At 45.6% G+C, this 13,848-nt stretch overlaps 1 protein-coding gene across 1 annotated transcript in view; it reads right to left on the minus strand.

Annotated features, from left to right (window-relative positions):
* The window catches only part of MYH7B (myosin heavy chain 7B), an 84,762-nt gene that overhangs the window by 39,073 nt on the left and 31,841 nt on the right, over positions 1-13,848 (minus strand). The window contains exons 17-22 of the mRNA XM_069652259.1: positions 13,705-13,837; positions 8,871-8,947; positions 7,675-7,762; positions 6,652-6,769; positions 6,205-6,328; positions 5,066-5,202 (exon numbers count right to left, since the gene is read on the minus strand). Coding sequence (XP_069508360.1) covers positions 5,066-5,202; positions 6,205-6,328; positions 6,652-6,769; positions 7,675-7,762; positions 8,871-8,947; positions 13,705-13,837 — 677 coding nt within the window. The remainder of the gene's footprint in view (positions 1-5,065; positions 5,203-6,204; positions 6,329-6,651; positions 6,770-7,674; positions 7,763-8,870; positions 8,948-13,704; positions 13,838-13,848) is intronic.

Below are 13,848 nucleotides of genomic sequence, written 5' to 3' on the forward strand. Positions count from 1 at the left end.
GGGCGAAAAGTGCTAGGTATTGGTTTAATAGCCAGGGAGAGAGGTTAGACCCCTGGGGAACACCACAGGTAGAGATAGAGATAGAGACAGAGGAGAGGAAGGACCCATGTTGGACTTGGAAGGGTTGATCGGAGAGAAAGGCGGACAGCCAAGCCATGGCCTGATCGGTGGTACCCAGGTTATCACAGAGACGGTTGAGCAGGATGGCATGGTTGACTGTGTCAAAGTCAGCAGAGAAATCAAGTAGGATGAGGACACAGGGGGTGTTGGAATCGAGATTGGAGAGCAGGTCTTCACGGATGTTCAGGAGAGCTGTTTCCGTGCTTCTGGCAGCTCTGAAGCCAGAATGATGGTCATGGAGACAACCAACAGATTCAGAGTGAAGATTAAGCTGGGAGATGGCCAGCTTTTCCAGTAGTTTGCCCAGGAAAGGAGTGATGGAGACTGGACGATAGTTAGCCGCGCAGGAAGGGTTGGCAGAAGGTTTCTTATGAAGAGAGTTCACACGGGGAGTGTTTAATGGGGGAGGGGAAGACTCGAGTGCAAAGGAGTGGTTGCAGAAATCAGCCAGAGAAGGAGCCAGGGTGTCAATGTGGTCAATGTTAACGAATGACAGCAAGCCAAACATTTACCATGCCATTTCTACAAACATTGAGAACATTTATAGTAGGGAATGCACAGATCAGAGGGTGTTTGCATAGTATGGAACTCTGGTTAATAATGTATACCCATTATTAGCATATCCTGTGGCAGAGAATAGAAGGCTGACATTGAGGAAAAACATTTGGTTCAACGAAGAGTGCAGGGCTGCCAAGAATGAAATTGGGCTTTGACTAGCAGGTAGAATGCCTGTAGACCAGCTACGGCTTTGCACCCTTAGGAATAATTACAAATGTATAGTTAAAAAGAAGTAATTGCCCTAATTTAGACAAAAGTGGGAGGATCTGTTAGATGGCATTTAAAGCGGAGATCCTTCTATGCTCTGGAAGCAAGTCATTGGCACGGAATCTCGCTATGATTCTGAGCTAACATGTAGCATAACTTCAGATATGTGGAGGAATAATTTCCAAGGATTGTATAGGGATACCTCGGCACCTCCAATTGAGGAATTAGTGGGCGATTCATTAACCGAAGGTATGTTGAACATGAGCACTGGAGCCTTCACCCTAGCTATTGCTGAGGTTGAGGAAGCGCTAGCCTTATTGAGAGGTCGAAAGGCCCCCGACCCAGACAAAATCCCTCTCGACCTCTACAAGAATGAACCACAGGTGTGGGCCCCACTACTTTCCTGCCTGTTTAACATGGCAGGCAATTTGAATATGGTACACGAATCATGGTGCAGGGCTGAAATAGTTCCTATATATAAAAAAGGAGGTAAGGAGTGCCTTGGGACTTTTTGCCCAATTTGCTTGCTAGATATGTCAGGAAAATTCTTTGCCATGGTAATACAAAAAACATCTGCAGAGCTGGGTGGAATCTGCCGAGATTATCAACCATCTACAGGCTGGTTTCCAGCCAGCCAGGTCAAATTACTATCGAGCAAAGCTTTCACCTCTATTTAATCTTGTCAAATGTATGCGATCTTCATAGATTTAAAGACCGCAGAGAATACCAAGCCATCTGTTGACAATAATACAGAATTGATATACTGATAATAAAACGGTCGTACGTTGGGGAACAGTAGGTGAGACGACCAGTGTAATAGATGTAGAGGCGGGGTCCTGGCCCCGCTCGTTTTCTACATCTATATAAATGAGGTTACTGAAGAGTTGGTTGCTCACTGTTTGGATCCTCCAAGATTAGGTGAAGAAAGAATGCCAGCACTGTTCTTCGCTGATGACGCTGTAATATTGGCAACTTTACCTCTGGGGTTAAGGAACACCCTAGGTAGTTTTATCAATAAATGCAATCAGCTGATATTGATAATCAAGAAGGAAAAGACCAAGGTAATGACTTTTAGACCCAAAGCTTTCAAACATCATAGCTTAAATATAGTGGTTGATGGCCATAGACTGGATTAGGGCACCTTCTACGACTACTTTGGCCTCAAGTTTACTGAATATTGCACATGGACAGCTCAGGTGGCTAAAGCATGTGCAGTGATGGACAAAAGTAGTGGCGGAACAAGGAGGTTTGCAGCCCGCCATGGAGCGAGCTGTTACTCCAGCTCTCGAGATATATAAACTACAATCCATGCCTGCGTCCCTTTATGGTGCCGAGATTTGGGGACTCGCCAGCACTCCCATCCTGGCAGCAGTGGGAAATTATTTCTTAAAGTCACTATTCTGGCTTCCTATGAGCGCCCCCATGCTCTTATTCACACGGAGTGTGGTCTGAGGCTAATACTGGGCCTTGTGAGCATAAACTCGCTGTTGTACTGGGTCAGGATCTGGGGAGCACCGGGATTGACAAAGGATAGGGAAGAAAGTCTGCATATTATGTCATTAGAGGGAGGCCAAGCCTTATCCTGGCTGAAGCATGTGAAGCGAAGCTTGTGGGAAACCCCGGCCGAGATTAACAGCGAGAGTAAAGAAAGAATGAAAATGCTGCCATTATTTTAGCAGGATGCTTGTCTCCAACTAAGTACAGGTACAATGTATTTCTGTAACAAACAGCAGATTGGCTTTGAAGAGTATCTCGAGATCCTTTCTCCAGCATATGCAAGAGCGCTCTACACAGAGTTTAGGTGGAACACGCTGAAGGTGGCCACATTTACGAGAAACTGGCAAGGTTGTAACTCGGCTACTTGCCGGCTATGTGGCAAGGGTCTTGAATCCATTGCGCATTTTATGCTGCTCTGCGAAGGTTGCAAAGTGCTGAGGGGATACATCCGCTACCCATCTCTTGAGCTTCAGCTACAAGATGTAGAGCGGAAGCCAGGGCCTATTGCACATTTATCAACGACCTAACTGTTGATTATTTTGTAGCCAAGTATATACATCTGGCTGGCATCAGGAGATCCTGATGGATTAAACACTTTCCCATACCAAGCTAGATATATCGACTTGGGATTTGGATTGACGGTGCTTTAGATCTGGCTATGTTCTGATATGCTCTGCAATGCTATACATTTAATGTCCTTTAATGTGTTTTAACTCTTGTCTTTTAATAGAGTTAATTGTGGATGAGTTGTGTTTATTCTACCGCGAAATGTTATAATTGGATGTTTTAGTTCTATGTATTTATGATCAAATGTATTTGTGAGTTGCTTTTATGGTCTACACTGAAATAAAGCTGTTGAGGATGATGATAAAAAACAAAACTGAGTGTTCGTTCTCCTCTAAGCATCCGCTACTAATAGTCTGCACATAAAGGAGCCAGGTGATTTGGTCTATTGCAGATGATTTGGTCTATTGCAGCCATGACTGGCCATCACCCCTGACTTGGGACATAAAGGAGCCAGGTGATTTGGTCTATTGCAGATGATTTGGTCTATTGCAGCCATGACTGGCCATCACCCCTGACTTGGGACATAAAGGAGCCAGGTGATTTGGTCTATTGCAGATGATTTGGTCTATTGCAGCCATGACTGGCCATCACCCCTGACTTGGGACATAAAGGAGCCAGGTGATTTGGTCTATTGCAGACATGACTGGCCATCACCCCTGACTTGGTACATAAAGGAGCCGGGTGATTTGGTCTATTGCAGACATGACTGGCCATCACCCCTGACTTGGGACATAAAGGAGCCAGGTGATTTGGTCTATTGCAGACATGACTGGCCATCACCCCTGACTTGGGACATAAAGGAGCCGGGTGATTGGTCTATTGCAGACATGACTGGCCATCACTCCTGACTTGGGACGTAAAGGAGCCAGGTGATTTGGTCTATTGCAGACATGACTGGCCATCACCCCTGACTTGGGACATAAAGGAGCCAGGTGATTGGTCTATTGCAGACATGACTGGCCATCACTCCTGACTTGGGACGTAAAGGAGCCAGGTGATTTGGTCTATTGCAGACATGACTGGCCATCACCCCTGACTTGGGACATAAAGGAGCCAGGTGATTTGGTCTATTGCAGACATGACTGGCCATCACCCCTGACTTGGGACATAAAGGAGCCGGGTGATTTGGTCTATTGCAGACATGACTGGCCATCACCCCTGACTTGGGACATAAAGGAGCCGGGTGATTTGGTCTATTGCAGACATGACTGGCCATCACCCCTGACTTGGTACATAAAGGAGCCGGGTGATTTGGTCTATTGCAGACATGACTGGCTATCACCCCTGACTTGGGACATAAAGGAGCCGGGTGATTTGGTCTATTGCAGACATGACTGGCTATCACCCCTGACTTGGAACACATAAACATGGCTGCTGCCAGTACTACGAGTGTCATAGGGCTTAATTGGCCCAAAAGTGGACATTTCTGTGCTGGGCAAACCATGCATTGTTCATCTTATGCACACAGGCTTTCTCCACCCATTAGGTGGCCTGGATAACAGTGCATCACTGAGCAGATCTGGCCAGACGTGCATAAGTAGCAGATGTACGTACGCCCCAGGCCTCATGTATTCCCTGACTCCCAGCATGCACTTGGGTGGACAGGTGACTCGACATCAGCAGGAACCAGCTGTCACACAATGTAATTTGGCACAAAAAAGATGACTAGATTAAATAAATTAAAATAATACATTTCTGCCACTAATAAAGGAGTCAGAATGTATGTTGGACATCAGAGACTCGTGTTACTGATGTCAGCAAAGTTCTGGGGCACCTGGAATGATTCTTCTGTGCACTGCACATGCTAAATCAGCTGGATGAAAATGGTTGGACATTTCCTCCCATGTGTGAGTGAAATCCAATTATGGAATACACATGTGAGGCCCGCATTTCCCCCTCTCCCCTTGGCCAACACTCCCTGCCACCACCCAACTTGGCTCAATGGACAAGAAAGGGTCATCTGCCTGTACACAACTGTACTGTGAATGTGCAATTCTGCATGTATGTACATGTTTTCATGTGTGCATGCAATTGTGGAAAGATTGTCCATTGAAAATCCTATGCAGAACGAGGTCTGCGAAGTTCTTCGAAGTTTGAGCCACTCCAGCACCCATACCTCCTGGCAATGATCTTCTGGTACTCGATTCTCATGAGCCGCCCCCGGCTGCGGGCCTGCATCAGCGTCAGGATCTTGGCGAGGCGTTCATCGCGCATCTCCTCCAGGGTGCCCAGCAGGCCAGCTTTGAAGAACACCTGGGACAAGACAGAGTGCTCAGCGGGACCTCCTGCAGTCACCCCGACACCCCCCTCCACACACAAAGCCAACGTGCTTGGCTGACAAACCGCTCTCCGACTCACCCACAACAAGCTGTGCGTGCCTGCTGTGTCATATGTGCATGTGAGGGCGAGCGGAAATGTGTGACAGCTAAAACCACAATATCGCAACAATGCAAAGCACAAACAGAGCAGAGCCGTGCCGACTAGTTCGGAATCCAGAATTATTAAAGGAAGGTATCATTCAGGGATCCATGACCATTATTTTCGAAACCTTATCGAGTCGCGTGCCAACATTAAACAGTGTGGGTGCAGCGCAGGCCTTTTGTTTAATCACAAATGACTGTTTATATTTTTAAAAATGCATAACGAACAATGCTAAAATAACTTAAAAACAGAAGCTGCAATAAATATTGTAGTTGGGAAAGGTGACCGATTCAGGGCGCAGGAAACGGACACAAGTCAAGTGTTAAATTGAGTAGCCCCTGTGGGAGAGAAGGAGGCTTCCCAATTGGTGAACATCTCTTAAAGGCTGGTAGAGCTGGGGCAATGGCCCATGTCTCTGGGAGGACCGTCGGACAAAGGTGGGGCCAGTGAAATGTGTCTCCTTTAGTGCCATATGACTGACTGGTTATGGGAGAGGGGCAGCCCATCGAGTGTGCCTCTGTTAGATGAATGGGGATTTAATGTTACCCTTGAAAGCATGGTAGAGGCAGGGCAGAGCCAGGCACATCTGCCTCTGAGAAGTAGAGCCTGTGCCTCTGCAGGTTGGAAAACACAGGATGGAGCAAGCAAAATGTGCCTTCAGAAAAGGGGCTAGTTTAGATCCAGGACCAGTCACGTTTCAATTACTGCCATTTGGTCACTTTATCTCTTATGCTAGAGCCTCATGAAAATATAACACTGACTTCACTAAATGCTACAGTTGTAATACAAGAAAGATGCACAATGAATGGAAGTGGTTAAGAAGCCCGTCCTTACCTTGGTGTGGCCAAACTTGTACTGCGAGTGGTCAATGTCCAAGGATCCCAGCAACTTCTCTGTTGCTTTCCTGCTGTCAACAAATTTGTCATCTGGGATGGCGTTAGGATTCAGGATCCGATACCTGCCCAAAAAAAGGAGACCCCCCTTAGTACTTCTTCCGCTGAGCAGCTGTGCCAGAGAATGCTATCCACCCTTACGGCCGGTGTGTCCCAGTGCTTACATGTTTGGCAGAGGTTGCACCAGGGCTTCCTATTCCCCCTCTGTACCGCCACTTTGCACCTGCACAGAGACTGGTTCCCGGAGGAGAGTTGAAACTGACAACCCCTCGCAATGTGGCGATTAGTACTCTGCATAAGAGTGAGTGGGCCTACACAGGGGGATAAAAGGGAACGCCAGGTCCGGCGCTGGGCGCAGCAGCGGAGTATTAGAGGAGAACCTGCTTACCGCTGTTTGAAATCGGCATAGTGGAGTCGGTTTGGATATCCTTTCCGGCAGATCCTGATACCCTCCAGCACGCCGTTACACCGTAGCTGGTGCAGCACCATGAAGGGATCCATCACACCTGCAAGAGTCAGCAGAGCAGGTTAACTCCTCCTCCTGGAACCCCACCCCAGAGCCCACAGACTGCTTACTGAATATGGATCCACCATCAGGCGTGCAAGAGTGAGCCAAGTAATTCAGTGCACTCCACCAAGTGCCTAGACTGCCATCATAGAGTCTGTGGGATGCTTAATTAATAAGATTCACATTTGATGTGAGGGGCGGCTCTTTGTATGCATCGCCCCAGACAGCAGGTGTGTGCCCTCTCACCTCTGACTCTCAATATCAAGGAACCCCCTCCAGAGGGACAGTGGGAAGATCTCAGTGATTAAATAAAATCACTTGAGTTCCCCTTTGCTGCAGGTACATAGGGTCGATATACAGTCTTTCTGGCACTATGCAGAACCACATGAAGTTTAAGAGCATATATGTTTTATTGACACGAGGTTCCTGCACATGGAATCAAGCTTTGAGGCTGGAGCAGGGAAGAAATGAAACAACACACATTGCTCTATAGAAAAGGTAGAATAATAACACAAACATTCAAAACGTAATTACTGGGTAGACCAACATGCCTGCATGCACAAAGCCCCACCAAAGCAATGATCTTCATTCTCCTAATGGCCACCATGATGCCTCCATGAGCAAGCGCTGGTGGATTCCCGCAGGAGAGACAGCACGATGCACTCTGTTCTCTGCATTTCAGCCTGTAGCTTACATTATTCTGATGTGGTCCGTGTTTTGGTAAATGCCAATCAAACGAATGCCTGCTGATAGATTTAAAGACAGTCCTGGGTGGCTGGTTGTTCTTGCTAAGCCATTGCAGCACTTACTTAGTGTATGCCTGCCAACCAACTGCTCTCAATCCCTGCCTTCGTCTGGCCTGTGTTTGATGCAGTGTGCTGGACATTTTCAAGGGACACCTACCTGGAGTTTTGGTCTCATTAGGGATAATACAGCGAACAAAGTGGGGCTGCGTGGAGCGCAGGTTGGTCATCAGCTTGTTCAGGTTTTCCTGCAGAGTAGACACCCAAAGTTACAGATTTAGAGGTTGTGAGTGTACATCCACTGTCAGCCTATCATGTGAACCCCCTCCTACATACAATTACTTTCTAGGCCATCCACATCTTCAGCCCGGTTCTGCAGGCAAGGAGAGGCGCGGAGGCAAGCCACTCCAACGGATACACGGGACACACCAATTGCTTCACGGTCCTCGATTGGTGAAATACAAATAAACCCCAATACTTGACTGTCTAACTACAGCCAATCGTTGGTTGACAAATTGGAAAACATGACCATCCCCCAAGATTAACTATCTGACTGCAAACCTGAAATTCCCCAATCATTGATCTTCTGATTGCAGCCATTCCATGCCCAATTATTGAAAATATGGTTACGGTTGTGGTGCATTCCAATCATAGTCAATTGATTGGGAACATGAATTTCCCTAATCATTGGCTGATTAGTTGCTGCCATTTCCATCTTCAATCACTTGCCTGCTGGGTGCATACACGGTCGTCTCCAATCATTGCCTAATTGCAACCATATCTGTCTAGCTAACACAACAACTTCAATGCCTGAGCCATAGGAGATCCCATTAGCATGTGCAGTCGTCAAACCCAGAGGAATTCTTGTCTTACCGTGCCCTGGGCGGCCTGCGGTCAAGAGCGAGAAGGGAAGCAGCACAGACTTAAAGTGATGTTCATGCTTCGAGTCACCTAAACATCACTGCAAGTCTTAACAGCCTCGCTCTCAATTGCAGAAAGAGTTGCCAGAGGGAAGTCCATGAGCAGATCAAGAGCAAGCAAACAGATCCCCGGAGAGCCTATCTCCTCTCATCCCGTCTCCAGCTACCATCCACCCTCAACCGCAAAAGGAGGTGCATGCAGTCAATGAAAAGGATCTAAGTCGGAGGTTAAAGTCACTGAGATGCAGAAAAGATGACACAAGGTTAATAAAGTGAGGAATTACTACATTTCAAAATATCCACTTTTGTCCCTGAAGGACTACAGTAGCATGATAGCCAATGGAGAGATTCTGCTCAAGTCACAAAGCCCCACTCATTGTCATTTTCTATTTGCAGTACATTACATGTCACATGACCGTATTGATCAGATGCCCACCTTGTGCAGCTGTGACACAGTCTGGAAAGACGCTGCCTTTTTCCGCTTTTCCTTGACCCCTGACTTGGGCGGCTCACCTGTGGAAGACACATATGATGGCTTTAGTGGGATGTGACATGCGTCATGTGTGCATTCATGGGTAAGGAAGCGGGAGCAAAGCAAAGAAGCTAATGGAGAACCTCAGTTCAGAACGTACCCCTTCCTGATAGATGCAGCATCCAGAGGCCCCTGGCAGGATTTTTTAGTACCTACTTAGGTCGACATCTTGAGCTCTGGGGTATTTGAATTGCTGCAAATTGTATACCACAGTCTTATTGACTGGAGGTCGCCAGGAATTGGGAAGAAGGGGACATAGAATTGTTCAGCTGCCCTTGAGGCAGACAACGGTCTGGCCAAGGGCCATTGAACCTGCTTTGAAGACATAACGCATGCCAGCAGGCACTATACAAATACCATATAACATAGCCTATATAAACACGCTGAAAATGATGGCATATTTAAAAGTCCATGAAGCAGTGAGCTGTTTTAGAGATGTGGCAAACAGGAGGCGATAAAGGCAGTTACATTTACGGCGATACCATTTATCACATTTATTACCAGATAGCTTCAAACTCACAAAGAGGCCTTCAGTGGATTAGACTTAAGTAAGCTTTTTTGACAGCATGCTTGGTACCCTAAGCCACATCAGGACCACCAATGTCACAAGATGGAAGAGGAATAACAATGAAAGGAGGTGAAGATTGTGGGAGAGGTGGAAGGTAACATGGGAGGCAGAAAAGGGATAAACACTTTAGTCACTAAAGATGAAGGGATAATCCATACTGGTCATTAAAGGGCATCAGCTGCCCCAGCCCTGTCCCTGACTTCTTCCCACTGTGACAAGGGATGAAGTGAATATTTCCCTTCTCACCAAAAGCAGCTGCAACTTGTACGCTATTTTTTATTTGGGCTTTTATTGAGGCCAAATCTAGCTTCCAGAAGCAGCGGCATCCTGTACAGGGGAGGGGAGCGAGCAACAGGGTCTTTGTTAGGAGGTTAACAGCGGAGGGGCAGTAACCGGCAGAAGGTGGACTGGCCGGAGCTGGGATGAAGGGGTTCCTGGATGATGTGGGCATTTCTAAACTGCAGAAGGGTCGCTAGAATCATGATGCTTTTTGTGGGGGTGGGGGCTCTCCAGATGGAAGATTTTTCTAATGCTTTCTCTGGGCACCTTTATCGCCTATTGAAAATGTTTACAAAATATTGTGGAAATTATTTTTCCTGTTATTAGACACGTACGCAATTCACTTTAAGAAAAGGTAGGGAATCACAGATTGGACTAGTTTTTTAGGAGACATTGTGGTGGAAATAAATGGCCAGGACTGCTGTACTTTTCTGAGAGATCAACTTGCATAGCTTAATTCCAAGGCTGGATCTTAGAGACCCAAACTCAAGCAACCCAGACTTACTGGTTGCCCACCTACTTAATCACCTGGCTCCAAAGGACGCCAAGTGTGCCAGCCCACACTCTCTTTAAACTAGGTCACCAAGAGCATATCGCGCTGGCCCTCCTGCCCCTCCACGGTCTCCCGCTGGGCTAGGAAATTGCCTTTAAGAGAGGCTGCATGACCTTTAAAGGAATTTCGAGCGATCAATCTAGTAGGCTTGCACCAAAACTCAATAGACCGCGCCCACCTGGAGACATCAGATCAGCCCTCACCGCACATTGATAGCATCACCCGACATGAAAAAAAGGTGTATGGGATGGACCTCACTAGTACTAGCTCCACATCTTTGCAACTCTTTCCCTGGCCATAATGAGGATGTTCACATTTCAAAAGGGCCACTCAAAACATGGCTCTACCATTTCAGACACTCCCATCTCATCTGTATGAGTTCTTCTCGCGTCTCTCTGGGCCCTTCCTCCGTCAATACACTAACCAGAGAGGCACCCTGTTAACCTCCTTACACCTCCTTCTAGTTTCCCTCTCCTGCTACCCAGCACACAGGGGGCATTAGATTGTCAGGCCAATTTCCCAAAGGCACACCCAATATGCTTTTCATAAGGATATTATGGCAAGGAATTATAATTATTTTAATAAGGATATATACGATGTATGTGGATGCCAAATGGTAGAATACATTGACTTGTTCTTAACCTATTGTTACTTTGTGTTAAAGCATATTGTACTTTATATATTGATTTTTAAATAAATAAATAAAAGCAGTTGTTAATATCTTCTACCAAGGGTCTGCCACTACAATTCAGCTGAGGATTACAATGTACTCATAAATCCAAGTTTGGTTTGGAAAGACTCCAGAAACCATCAGGGTCTTAGCTCCCAAATCAGTTCCTTAGTGAGAGTGATTGGTGCTCCCCATGCTAGGATAGGTGTAGGTGGACAGACACATGAGTGGAGACATAGCCACCTGTTATTAGCATCCCTGGAGCCTGCATGCAAACGTTCATACGGAATATTTAGGCATAGACATGTATATGGATTAACCAACATGGGACAGTGGCCACGCAGGTTGGGCACTCGGTTGGACCAGCCACTCAGCCTCTTTCCCTAAACCTACCCTCGCAAATATCCTTCTTACACAGCCACCTCAGACATAGCTGCGTATACTGCATAAGCCTTGGCAATCCCAGGACAAATCCCCGGCGGATGGACCGAGGTCCATAAAGCACATCTAATCCAACCAGACTTCATACTACATTGGGTAGCTCAACATCTCAAGGCCATCACACAACCAATCCCACTCTCTCAGTGCACACCAAACACATAGCCCCACATCTGCCACTTAGAACAAAGTCTAAAGTTATCAGCACCTCAGCCCAATACCACTAATTTTCTACACTTCCTCTTGCTCAAACTAGAGAAGTCTGCACGTAACGAGGCGTAAACCAACCCTACTCCACGCCACCTTCCTGCTTTTCTTAACATAACTCCTACTGTGTGATTCCTGCTCTCACTTTCTCCAAATCCATTTCAACTGACCCCCTCAACTTCCCAGCACAGAGCAAGTACTGGAAACCCAGGCATGGGTGCAACACATTCATTCTGACAAGGCTAAGTGCCGGGAGACCACTACGGTGAAAACACACTCAGTATAAATGCGTATTGCATTATATTAGCGGGGGTCAATGTGCTACTAAAATTGAGCACTGCTAACCAAGCCATACTGTATGAAACACACTGCACTCTACTTATGACGTATGTCTCTATATTGGAACACCATGTCCTCCTGAAACCCAGAACTACCTACCTTGCTCTGCTATCTAGGGCAGAATTGATACTTTATCTGGATAAAGGTCTCTGTGGGCCTGAACTACAATGGCCCCCAATATGGAAACAATATCGAGAATCACCACCTCAGCAAACTTATTACAAACCTTATTCTTCCCTCATCACAGGTCTTTCATTACTCTGTTGCTACTCTACAAATGCAGTGTTTTAATGGATGACAATTGTTGGAGTTGCGTTCAACCCTCAGGAACTTTTAAACATATGCTGTCTGAATGCAAATTTGTTACACTTTTCTGGATCAATGTATGGAGCGCACTCAAGAAAATATTCAAGCTACAATGTGACTTTTGCTTCCATGTTATTTTTATTGGTACTGCTTATTCTGTATATATACAAACGTGATGTGAATTTGTTTAACCTCTCCATGCTGATAGCTGTTAAAATGATAACATCCAACTGGAAAAATGTAGACAAACTCCACCTCAAGATATGGTGGACTGCAATATGCAACATACATAGAGAAATGTAATGCTTGTACCCCTCCTTTACTACATAAATATGAATCAAAATGGAAACCCTTAATAGAATTGTTAACTATTAGCACCCCAGATTAACTAACATATATTTAGTTTAATTTGTACGCATTGTTTGGTACTCTTTCCTCCCTTTTCTGTTAATCCCACCCATTCCTTCTTGTGTCTGTCTGTTATGTCTCGTTCGTGGTGTATGTCCAGCCCCATATATCAAAATATTTTGGAGTTATTATCCTCTTTAGTTTTATATCCATGCAAATGTCCCATGTATCTTAACTGATTATGTTATATTTTTTCTGCATTGACAACTCATATGCTCAAATCAGATGATGTATTCTATTATCATTCTGTTTATGCTTTGTATGGTCCTTGTTAACAATAAAAACTTTTAAACGAAAAAGGTCTCTGTGGGCCAACGAAGAGGCTCCACCCAAACTGAGATGCAAACAAAAGCAAGTTAGTGCCATTACGATTCACTTAGATTATTTTTTAGAGAGAGTGTAATCTGGGGTATTAATGTGCCAGTTTGTAGTTTTTTCAAAATTAAAATCACTATGCCTCAAATGACGCAGCAGCAGCATGAAATAAGAATTACCATAAAAACGGCAAAGCATGCCTCAAGTTATTTGATTTCAAAATAAAAGGTCACAACTAATTGCCTATGTTTTTAATCTGTATAACACCTAGGAGCACAGTACAAAAGTGTTTGTTTTAGCCATTTGGCTTGTTAATCAAAGTTTCTATAACTAACTTACCCCCAGCACCCCTCGGCCTGTGGAGCTTCTCATATTCCCTAATAAGGGAACAATCCTCACTCCTTGTACACAACACTAAATTGTCCTTATGGAGGGTTTACATGCTTTACAATTGTTTGCAACAAAAAAAGAAAAATACAAACAGATTGGTCTTCTGTTTATGAACCTCCAAAGTATAAAATGGCGAGTTGACCCCACTGCTTTTCATATGTGCGGCTTGCTGAAAAGTCACTGCAGTAGTTTAATTAACCTAATGAGCTATCGCCTCAGATCCTATGCACACATAACGTTGAACGGCATTTAAAATCATGCTTACCTGAATATGAGCTCACATAGTTTTCATACAGGCTGGCCAGGAGCCTGTTGGAGGATTTCTGGAAGACTGTTACCACGGTCTCGTTCAGGGGGTCCTTGTTCTTGTCCAGCCACCCCATGATATTATAGGGCACCTAATTGGTGG

The sequence above is a fragment of the Ambystoma mexicanum genome, chromosome 3p (assembly GCF_040938575.1).
Source record: "Ambystoma mexicanum isolate Mex_15411 chromosome 3p, UKY_AmexF1_1, whole genome shotgun sequence".
Classification (NCBI taxonomy): domain Eukaryota; kingdom Metazoa; phylum Chordata; class Amphibia; order Caudata; family Ambystomatidae; genus Ambystoma; species Ambystoma mexicanum.